General features: G+C 31.1%; 2 protein-coding genes across 5 annotated transcripts in view; one reads left to right on the plus strand and one right to left on the minus strand.

The window, feature by feature from the left end:
- Positions 1-1,702: 1,702 nt before the first annotated feature.
- Positions 1,703-5,206, minus strand: LOC106113653 (thioredoxin, mitochondrial). Of its 4 annotated transcripts, XM_013306499.1 has the most exons (5): positions 5,117-5,206; positions 4,682-4,881; positions 3,528-3,670; positions 2,686-2,850; positions 1,703-2,093 (listed from the first exon to the last, which is right to left on the minus strand). In XM_013306499.1, exons 3-5 carry the CDS (start codon positions 3,663-3,665, stop codon positions 1,965-1,967), a joined length of 432 nt encoding a protein of 143 aa, XP_013161953.1. In that variant the 5' UTR covers positions 3,666-3,670; positions 4,682-4,881; positions 5,117-5,206; the 3' UTR covers positions 1,703-1,964. The 4 variants fall into 4 exon arrangements, with proteins under 4 accessions (XP_013161953.1, XP_013161951.1, XP_013161950.1 ...); XM_013306497.1 differs by lacking the exon at positions 4,682-4,881; XM_013306496.1 differs by lacking the exons at positions 4,682-4,881; positions 5,117-5,206 and adding an exon at positions 4,922-5,095.
- Positions 5,207-5,747: 541 nt separating this feature from the next.
- Klc (kinesin light chain) overlaps positions 5,748-12,070 on the plus strand; it is a 40,341-nt gene continuing 34,018 nt past the window's right edge. The window contains exon 1 of the mRNA XM_013306727.1: positions 5,748-5,832. The gene's annotated coding sequence lies outside the window, so the exon portion shown is untranslated. The remainder of the gene's footprint in view (positions 5,833-12,070) is intronic.

Genomic DNA, 12,070 nt, shown 5'->3' on the forward strand with positions numbered 1-12,070 from the left:
CCTAGTAAATATTATGAAATGTAATTTTAAGCTCAGTTCATATACATTTGTATGCGTAAAACTACAAAAATCAATACTGTTATTTGACTATCACAATTTAAAAAACTATACTAAATTGGTGGGGTTGCAAGCATCTAAAAAGCTTTATATTTGCTATTTGGCAGGATTTAACAAATTGGTCTTAAATCTAAACCTAAAAAGCTTATAAATACTATGATATTAAAACCCTTTAGACATGTAGAGGATGTTGCAAATTAAAATTTCTTAAGTAATATTTTTTTGCAACGATTTTTTTCATTTACATGTTTTCCACTGGTTTTACTGTTTGAAAATATTTTTTTTATTTGTTATGAGTATCCTCTGAAAAAAGGTACAATTGTTAAGTTTTGTACTAATAAATTTAAAATGTTATAAAATTTTAATGTTGTATTTAAAAAAAAAACATCACACTTATTCTTTGAAAAAACTAGGATGAGAAGAAAACTGAGAAAAAATGGTAAAATTAAAAAAAAATCATTTAAAAAAAAACAAAAAAAATATTAAAAGCACATCGTAACGAAAAAAGGCAAGAAAAGAAAGAAAAAAAAACAAATAAAGCTGTATAAAACGTTTATTACATAACAATAAAATTCATTCTATATTGTCAATAATTAATACTACACTTTATAAAAACACATTTCTCACCATACAACCCAACTGCACTTGTATTACATATTTTCGTCTCTTTTATTCTTTATGACAAAAAGAGACAAGAATATGTATTAAAACGGATCTCTATAAATGGATAGGTGATTGCTTGGAAATTACATCTTTTACATTGTTCCAATTTAAACGCGCCTGTTCAATGTTACGTGACAGTTAATTCTATCTATATCAATAGTTCCAAACTACACCACCGCTATGAACCGCCACAATCAGCGCCAAAATGTCGGTAATCAAATAGGCACAAAATACTACGTTTCATAGCCATTCCATTTATAGTGGTCAATGTTAATATAACGGCTGAATTCTATAGATTTTAACACTTATTTTACTCAGTCAACACAAATTAGCAGAGATTAATAAATTTGAGTATACAGTAAGAAATAAAATGCAATGTACTATTTTGTAATTGTACAATTAAAAATAAAATATTTTTTAAAACATTGATATTTAAAAAAATTATCTGCATTATTTTTCAACGTTTTTTTTCATGAGACAAACTATTTTGTCAACAAAAAAGGCAAGAAGCTGCCATATTTTAAATGGTTGAAGATAAAATCAATATTTATTTTGTAAATGGCATTGGCATAAAAAAACATCCCCTTTACAAAATTTATTCTGTACATAAAAAAAAAAAGACAAAGCAAACTTATATTAACAAAAATAAATATATAGTTTATTTTCAACTAAAATAATATTTATTTACTTATAATTTTGTATTAATTTAAGATTTGTATAGTTAGGAAGAAAGTCCGGAAATGAACCAGTGTGTTGATTCAACACTAGTATTACTAAAATGTCGACGTTTGTGTCTCATCACTAATCATTCTGACACTAGACTTTGTAACGAAAGCACGTCATTCGCGCCAAAGGATTGTAATTAGTAATGTTTAAAAGAGTGTAATTTTCAGGATTTTTTAACTTTACCTACAGATTATATTTATTTTGCCTCATATATGTCATAAAAATAATTTATTTTAACTTTATAAGGTTTGTTTAATTTGAAATATGAAGTATCACCACAAAAAAAATGTTTGTTTGGTTTGTTTATTTTTTTAATCCAAACCAGTGTTACCATACTAAATTGGCAAGAACAAATTAGAGAGTAACATACATAAGCTGCTTTTTGACTTTTATATATATTTTTTATATTTTATATAATCAACATTTATTTATATTCACTAATTAACATATAACCAAAATTATTAATCATATTTGGTCATTGTTTAATAAAACTGATATCTACAATTAAAAACCATAGCCTATGAGTTAGTTTTCTTACCGGACATTTTGTCTATGAGGTTTGTAATCATGTCTGCATCCACCAGACCTATGAATTTATCTACAATCAAGCCATTCTTTACAGCTATAACTGCCGGGACTGCTTTTACCTGGAATCGTAAAATAAGACTTCAGACAGGATGGATGGTTGAAGGTATCTCCGCAATGGCTGAACTGAATTTCATTAAAATCTTTAATGAAATTTGGCACACATGTAGAACATAGTATGGAAAAACATGGCTACTTATTATGGTTTTTTTTATATTCCTCGTTGATGGATTAGCAGGAGACAGCTAGTTTAAGCATAAAATATAGAGTAAAAAAATATATAAACATACTTGTAACATTTTAATCAAATACAATATCAAATTACTTAATAATACCCAAGAGTGCTGCCACCAGACAAATATACGAGAGTGTTTAGCAGTTTTTATATCAGTTTATTGTCTCACGAAAGTTTGAATAATTTGATAACCAAGAAACAACAACATAAACCCAGAGGGGTAGACAGCGACCATAGACCTCCATTTGGCGCAGTCCTGACACACCTATGAAACCTCTATAAGCAATAAAAATATCTAGATTCAACTGTAATTCTGTATATTGGTAAAGATATTCTTGAAAAGTGTGTCTGAGTTGTGGATTGTTAAATCAGTCTGGAGAAAAAATTTGAGTCTGACTTACTGGAAGATAAAAACATACCTCAAATGTATGCACTAGATCAGCATTCTCTTCCACATCAACAATCGCCAGATCCAAGTTATCCAGCGGTTCAATCAATTCCTTCAGTTTTGGTGTGAGGATTTTGCACGGCTCACACCATTCCGCATGGAAATTTACTATTACCGGCTTCTCATTGTTCATTACCTTTGAAAAAGATCACAAGATATACTACCGTTACACTCGGAGATCCTTAATGATTACTTTATAACTTTATTGCAACAAACTTTGATAAGTTCACATAAATAAAATGTTGATAGCTGGTTAAACAGGGGCTAATAAAAACTGCATTAAGGAGTCCTTCCTTCAGCATCATTAAATTACTGAGAGTTTCAATTAATATATTCTATAGTATATATATAATTCTTCTGTGAGTGTGTATGTCACTGAACTTCTCTCAAACAACTGCACCGATTTTGATGAAATTTTTTGTGTGTGTTCAAGGGGATCTGGGAATGGTTTAGATTTACGCTAGTCTTTTATAAGATAATTTGAAACATAGCCAAGATGACATTGTATGTTAATGATATTTGGATATATTTAAATCTTTTTCTTTTAATACTGAACGAAAAGACTTGTACAAAACATGCATGCAAGTGAGATAGGGGCCGCATCCGCGAAATAATACCAGTCCCACTCATCCTGATGAAGGACCCCCAATGGGCTCGAAGCTAGTCTGTGCTGCCACCGGACGAATATACATGAGTGTTTAGCCGTTTTTATATCAGTTCATGTCTCCCGAAAGTTTGAATAATTTAATGTTTTTTTTTAGATTTTTTTTCACTAAATATGAAAATTGTATTATTTTTTACATCTAAACTAACCTTATTAACAAATTCTTCGTTATTCTTAACTAATATAGTTTCATTGTGAACTATTGAGGTTGATATTGCTTTAGCTCTTCTCAAATTTGCCAAACTCCTCATCGGCGAGCGTAAGCCCTTGCTTATAGCATTATTCATTTTATCTGTAAAGAGTTTAGTTATATACATCACTAGCAAATAGTGAATTTCGTCTATTTGAAATTTACCTAAGTTAATTATCAAACACTCAAAGAATATAAATCAAATACCACAGGTTCTTTTAAGAAGATAAGAAGGGGGCAAACAAGCAGCGGGAAGACAGAGGTTAAAATTAGTCCACTTTCATGCACCAGACGCCATAGAACTTAAAAACTAGCATATTATAAAATCTATCCCACAAAATATATATTACCGTTCCTTGTCACTTGTAGTCAGGTATAGAAAGCTTATTTTAAACATGATTACATATAAAAATAACACATAAGATACATTTTACAATGGACTGATAAACTACTTCAACTCAGGAAGTGACATTCATAAAGATAACTGTAATTTCTTGAGCTCTTGATAATGCAGAATATAATGCTTTGCTCAAGTTTAATAAGCCATATTGTTATCATTGTGTAAAATAATAACGCTATTTATAAATCACATGACCAAGATAGGACAAAACTGTACACTAAGCAATGATTCGAACATAATTTCTTATTTTTTTATTTTTTGTAATAATACCAGTTGATGTAATAAATTGTCGTGGCAGTTGTGTTCCGTACGGAGATCCCGCCTCCCCCCTTGTTAGCGCCGGTGGCCACCACCGTGGGGTTTTAGTCAGTGCAAGCCCGACTTAACCACCGTACAGTACAGTACAGGTATGGTAAGGCATTTTCCCCACAATAAAAAAAAACAGAGATGTAATAAATATTAAACTATAACTTAGGGAAGTAGTTGTAATGAATTTACATCAGGCATAGTTATTTATTGTAAGAATTTTTTTGTATATGTAAAATGTGTCCCATAAAAAATTTCAGTATATGACCATAGTATCTATATTACATTAATATGATTATATGAGTAAGTTAACCCTAAGAGTAGACTCCAAGACCTTCGGGGTGTATGCATATGATGAGACAGCAGATAAGATCTTTATAAAAATGCACAAACATGTATGAACTCACCTACAATAAAATCTAATTGTTTGAACCAAAACTTTTGACTTTACGAGTTTCCACTGGGGCTAAACACACGTAGATAAAGGAAAATACGCTTCCAACAACAAAACTAATTAGCAATAACGCGAAAATCGTATATCGTGGGACGTACGTAGTGTCGTAAAAATTGGCACTTGTATACTCCTCATCCCCTTTTGGCAATGAAACTAAAACAATTGTTAAAATAGTCGAAATTGTAACGGCTATCTTGCCTATGTAATGACCAGTTTTCACAGAAATCCAACATAACATAAAAGTAATGAACCAAACCACTGATAAGAAATATACCCCAACACCGAAGTTAGACATGATGAGGCATAGTTATTGTAAGCTCTAAATAAACATTACAATGAAGAACAAAAATGGTTAGGCATTCCATTCATGCAATAAGAAATTATTTACTTTATCACAAATCACACCACAGTTTAGTATCTCATATTTGGCGGAAACCTCACGTACTAGGTATTCGACAAGTGATATTTTTACAGGTTTCAAACTGTGGTACACTGTGGTTACAAGGTTTTACACAATTTAAATACACGAAAAGAAAAACATTGACACTTCAAATACATATAAAATTTTACTCCGTTGCCGTAGCTTTTCAATTTTCAACTTTGTCGTAATCGCCACAGACTATAGATTTTTTATTTATTTGTGGCACAAATGACAAAGTGATGACTACTACTGCTATGATAGGTAAGAAAAAGAAATATATAGCGGTAATTTATATGCGGTATCAGATTTAATATTCATAGTTTTAATGACAAAAATTCTTTATTAGCCACGTCTTTGTTAAACTTTAGATTATCAATTGTGTACTTTTCGTTTACTGTCATCGTGTTTGGCTAGCAATACAAACTTTTAAATTGGTTAAATAATCTTCCTTATTGTAAGAAAATTGATTATTAGAGTGTTGATGGTCTTAAATATTTAACCATTTGAATAAAATTACAGCTGAATTCGCTTATCAACTATCTCTATCTAGAGACTTTCAAGGCAACCAACATTGGAAATAAAAAAATTATTATCTGTGCTCAGCTGACGTCGTTATGTTGTTACAATTGATATAACAGTGATTTTTCTAGTGCTGTGTGTTCCTGTCATTTTTATTTAGAAAGGTAAGTTTTATATTTCCTTACAATACAAACGATTTAAAATAAACTCAAGTACATATATAGGATAAATATGTAAATTTATGTAATTGCAAATCTCGTTTATAATGCTGCAATACGAGTTTAAAAAACTAAATTTGTAACGCCATTTTCCGCATCTGCCAGTCATCTGAAACAATTTTTTTTGTTTTATTATTCATCATTTATATGCACCAACTATTCAAGATTTGTGGCACTACTAACATGGTTATTAAGACTGCATATAACAAGCGTAATACATGCATGTTATATTATCAAAAGTGGCGATTGACATTTGATGACTAATCGGCAACAACTGAGTATTGCACTTTGCGCGTTTACAAGGTCTAATAATCTTGTACAAAATGTAAGAACAGTACAGAATACTATAAAGTCACTGACCTAATGGTATTTATTGTGTAATTAAGTATAGGCCAGTTTAAACAATGTCACTGCTTTAACCAAATATTCCGAACAAGTTTCATGCAAGATTTTGTAAACTTATTATTTAAAGAATACTGATTTCTAGTATTATCTATTAGGGTAGTAATAACATCAATATTTTCATATAAGAAGCGAATAATGAACTGGACAGAATTTCCGGTAAAGAATCTATAAAAAATTTAAGCTTTATGTCAATATCGAAAAAAATATATATATACTCGTATTGTTGAAATATTTGTTAGGTTTATAATAAGTTAGTTGAATAGGACAATAGTGCTCAAAATTAGCGCTGGCAAACAACTGGCATAATATTAACACTGACTGGCACCAGTGAGACAGAAGAATCCATGCCAGGCCACCGCTTTTATCTTACTGTATTGGCATAATGTAAATGGCATTATGCATTATTTCAAGTTCAGTTTGCTTTTGCATATTGATAGAATCACAAATAAACTATGACTTGAATCTTCACTAAATTCTCATTCAGTGCTGTAACATTTCTTGTGTAAAGATTTATACTATCTTATCTCTAACACATTCAATGCCGACATTTTTATATGTGCAAAATGAACTTGCAGCTTACAGCGTTAGTGGTGCTTAATGTGTTAAAATTATTACCTCAAAATTATACTGTAGATTTTTATTTAGTATAAAACATGGACAGCAATTTTATATATGTTTGAACTTGTATTTCATTTATATTTTAGAGATAGATAAATACAATATCTTGCATCTAGATAAGATATGTCCATGACATGGAAGAGAATTTTGTGATTGTTGGTTTAGTTTTTATGGTGAGTTTTCAATGCCAACACACTTGTACAAGAACATATACTTATCTCTGTTTCCTTCAAGGAGAATGATATAGATGTCAATGTGTTTTAAGACAGTGTTGTGTTATTTGATCAAATCACAGCATGAAATTTATACTGAAAACAAAGTGAAACATATAGTAAAAAAGTGACAATCTTAGTAATATTATAAATGTGAATGTCTAGATGGATGGATGTTTCTTGCAAGTTAACTCCAGAATGACTCAACAGATCTTGATGAAATTTGGCATGGACGTAGAATATAATGTGAAAGTATACATAGCCTACTAATTTCTTTTTAATTCCGAGTGATGGAGTCGCAGGCGACAGCTAGTCAATGCTATAAACAATATGATAGTGCAGTAAACTAAAATAACTCATATAATAAGGGAAAATTCTTTAAAGATAGTGTAGATATTTGTTTGATGATATTATAAATTGCAAAATAATTCTTAGAGATTACATTTTTTTAATATCTGCAATAGTGAACTCAGAATGCTATTGTTTTGTTTTTTTTTGTTTATTATCTGTCAGTTGCATTGGATTTCAGCCAACTATTTATGTATTCAAATAAAGACAATAGAAATGTAATTCCATGAGTCATTGCAAATAACAAATACATTTATTTTTAATCTGCAGTTTAATAGCCCTTCTTACTGCATCATCATCATCAGCTCATTATACGTCACCACCGAGGGGCTAAGTGGGTTAAGGGTGATTAGGCCATAGTGAACCACGCTGGCCAAGTGCGGGTTGGTTGACTTCACACATAGTTGAATTTCTTCTTAGACATGTGCAGGTTGCATCATAATGTTTTCCTTCACCATGAGAACATCGGATAAATGTACATATGTAAATCGGAAATCGAAAAACACATTGGTTCATGGAGGGATTCGAACCCAGGACTTGCAGATTTCAAGTCAAGGGCTTGAACCCTAAGCCACCGATGCTCTTGCTGCATTTTTGGACTTTTAATGTGGTGATAAGTAACCTAGAGTTTTCTCTGGTATTGCAGATGTCCATGGGCTTTGATGAACTCTTTGGTGTTCCCACTGCTTGTTTGCCCCCTTATCTTATAAAAAAAGAAAAGAATTCAAAAGTATTATTTTTGAAAATATATTTGAATAATATGAGTCGAAAATTGTCTCGGCACATTCAAACTCTTTAGTATTATTATAAAAATGTAGATTTTATAAACTTAATAATTAAATTATGAAGTCAAAAATAGTGTGGAATTATATGTATATTTAAAAGATTTAAATCAGAATTCCTGTAATATTGTCCTGTATTGTCCTGTATTCCTGTATGTGTCATGTCAATTTAGTGTCCATCTTTTAGTCGAAAAAAAAATCACATGCACTTGGATTAGTTATTCAATCATATGTAAAGTACGAAAATACAGTTTCAAATGTCTGGTATTGTATATCCATTGTGTGATATCCGTAACGGGTAGTGTAGGACAGTGGATACTGTCCCGGTCGCCGCTCAAGGCCACGGCCGTGCCCAATGGTCCAATGAATGGTCGAACCGTGACTCATTACCTCGAGATACGTTTCCGTAAAGGCAAATATAACTAGATTTACTAGCAATCGCCCTCGAATCCGTCCGACAGAATTAAATAATAATATTTGGTACCCAACGTGTGCTTCCAGACTATGTTCTACAACTATGCCACATTTTTGTTAGATCTGTTCATTCGATTTGGAGATACCGTCTAACAGATATCTATACGTTCAACCATCCATCTAAGCTTTATTATTTATATTATAGGTAAAATTAGGTTAGGTAAAATCCATAGACAATTTTGAATACCAATTTTTATACTGTGCCAGTATTGAAAATGGGTATAAAAAGTGCTGTTTCGTTGTTAATTACTGTAAACTTGTACATCTTCGTTTAAAGAAAGCACAATGAAGAGTTAATTTGAATTAGAAAGTAGTACAATGGATTGTATCCAGTAAAAAAAATACATCTAATCATAATTAACAGTAACAATAGATTTAATAGTAAACTTTAGTTAATTTTACAATTTTTATTCGAAATTTTACTTATATGTTAGAAGTATTACTATAACTAGGTATCGGCCGCATTGTCCGCGTTGATTAAAAAAAACAATCGGTAGCTTGTGTGTATGTAAAAACATCGTGATGCAACCTGCACATATCTGAGAAGAAATTCAAAGATATGTGTGAAGTCAACCCGCACTTGACCAGCGTGGTTGACTATGGTCTAATCACCCTTAACCTAGGGTAGGCTCCGAGCCCCTCGGTGGGGACGTATAGTGAGCTGATGATGATGTGTTCTTTGAGTCTATGTCAAATTATACCGAGATAGCCGATCGATCCCAAAATTCGCATTTATAATATTAGTAAGATGTATTAGCAGAACAATTTTTTTTAAATTTAAACTTAACGTTATCCTCAATAATTCGTATCTTATAATTTAAAAAAAAAGTTTTGTTTCTTGTCTCTGGCACTCGACAGGGTTGCCAACGTCAAGGTTACTTGCTGTCAAGTTCATGCAAAAACTGGATTGCATCGCGACTATGATGTGCGACGACGAAAATAGCTTATGTTTGTTGCTAAACAAAAAACGCTCGTAAATAGTTATTACAAAGGCGGGATAAAAATTAGGCAATAACACACCTGCAAGAATGTTAGTCAAGACGAAACGAAATATTTGTGTAGAAATAGAATTTTAAATAATATTTCAAAAATTTTAGTAAATATTTTTACATAAAAAAAATTAAGGCCTTATACTGTATTCTTAAGTTTCTTTCAACTGGAAAAGATTCCTATTTTTATATCATTAAAGATGAATTTATTTTTGTGGCTAGACTTGCTATTATTACTCTACCTAAAAATAAGTGGACCACAAACGGAATGCTTATAAATTTATTTATGTCTATCTTATCTTTTTCAACTTTTGTGTAAAAGTTCATCGACCGGCCATAGACACGTTATTTAAGTTTCGAACGTTATTTCAAATTTAACGTTATTTAAAACTTAACGCTAAGTTGTTTATGGTCATTAAGAGATTAAAGGAGTAATTTCTTAGTCAATGGGTATTTTATGTATGGTTTTAGAGTTACCTATATCAATATTTGGGAGAAAAAAAATCTTATTAAAATATTTAAAAAGTTAATCCTTACATCGTCTATGAAGATCATAATGTGGCTATGATAAAAAAGGTTGTTCAATAAATTTAAGCCAACGTTTAAATCTATATATATATATATATATGAAAGTCGTGTTATTTACACTATTTATAATTCAAGAACGGCTTTACCGATATGGTTGAAAATTGGTGAGGAGGTAGCTTAGAGCCAGGAGACGGACATAGGATACCATTTATTCTTTTTTTCTTCGAATTTACGCCTTATTTAACTTATCTATATGTTATTTTTTTTATATATCCACGCGGACGGAGTCGCGGGCGACAGCTAGTAACAAATGAAAGTGATGCCTACTTTATTTAGGAACAGAGACTTATTAAAAAGATAAAAAAAGAACTTTAAATATGTTGTTATAATGATGATACTATCCTTGGAAGGTAACGAACAGAAAATAACAGAAGTTTTCCAAATATAGACAGATGACATTCCAGTCGGCCTAGGGCATATATTATGTCTGGGTATATAGCTATGGACGTATTGATAAATTGCACCGCCACTCGTCTATGGCGGCCGAGCTATTTACGCCCCATTGGGTCCTTGTTTTTATTTGTGTCGGACCAACATCGGTTGAGGTATGCAGAGTATAAAAAAGTTTAACATTTGCATATTTTCTTAGTTTCCACTGACGACTACCAAGAATAATATCTTCTTGAAAGAGACGTTATAACCCCAGGGAAAATTGCTATTTTACTTTTTACTATAATAATATTATAAATGCGAATGTTTGGATGGATGTGTGTTACGAGATCTCCAGAACAGCTTTTTGGATCTTGCTGATGTAGAACATAGTATGGAAGACAACATAGGCTACTAATTAAGTTTTTTAATGCCATGCAAACGGAGTCGCGGGCGACGACTAGTACAAAGTTTTAAAAAGTAAGAAACATTTTTAAATAATGACATTTCATTTTACGATCTCAAAAGTATAGAGTAATTTATTTGAAAGCTTTTTAGGTCTTACAATGTGTTAGGAATATAAGTTTGCACCCATGTTATGGCTTAGAACAGTGGTTCCCAAACTTATTTTGTCTTCTGCCCATTTTGAGAATAAATATTTTTTTAGCGCCCCCATATTTTCACATATTTAAAAACCACTATAACTTCAAATTAAAATAATTAATTATTGTGACCTATATATGTATATTAACGGAGAATTCTAAACGAAACTTTTACTATAACCGACAACTTGAAACCTGCAGCGCCCACAAGGGGGCGTTATCGCTCACTTTGGGAAAGACTGGCTTAGAAGATTAAAGTACTTACGTTTTCCATTAAAGGAATTGAAATGGTTTCTATGAGATTTAATACATTCTTAATCATATGAGGCGTTTAAAGTTAATTAAACGGAAACATAATATCTTGTTTAGCGGTGACTTTGAAAAACAATTTGCGTAGAACAAATCATAGTCCGGACTCTATTATTGCAAATATTACTAATGAATTTTATTCGCTTTATAAAATTAATTTAAAATTAGTCGTAGTTTGCTAATTTTGCGTCTATTACCTTGGATTTGTTTGCATAACAGAACGCATAAAATTTGAAATTTCATAGAAAAATAGTTTAGCAAATTATTACGAAATTGATTTTTGCTTTTGAAGTTAAGTTATAGAGATATTATTTTTTAGACGTCGATTTTGATCTCGGAAACTCACAGTGATCAGCTTAGTTACTATTACTGGCTAATTTTAATAACAAGAACACAGATCAACATTATGTCAAATTAAAATTAATATTGAAATGCTGATTTAAAAGCGTTAACCTAAAAGACCTCTCATCCGCAAAGGTTACCAATGC

The sequence above is a fragment of the Papilio xuthus genome, unplaced genomic scaffold (genome assembly GCF_000836235.2).
Source record: "Papilio xuthus unplaced genomic scaffold, Pxut_1.1 DF828177.1, whole genome shotgun sequence".
NCBI lineage: Eukaryota > Metazoa > Arthropoda > Insecta > Lepidoptera > Papilionidae > Papilio > Papilio xuthus.

What these genes read in the sequence shown, in the direction of transcription:
- LOC106113653 (XM_013306496.1), bottom strand. Translation starts at nt 4,961, where the DNA reads ATGTTGGATTTCTGTGAAAACTGGTCATTACATAGGCAAG. An exon ending in CTGGTCATTACATAGGCAAG is followed by an intron (nt 3,671 to 4,921) that starts ATAGCCGTTACA and finishes AACTCTTTACAG; the next exon opens with ATAAAATGAATAATGCTATA. An exon ending in ATCTAGTGCATACATTTGAG is followed by an intron (nt 2,094 to 2,685) that starts GTATGTTTTTAT and finishes TTACGATTCCAG; the next exon opens with GTAAAAGCAGTCCCGGCAGT.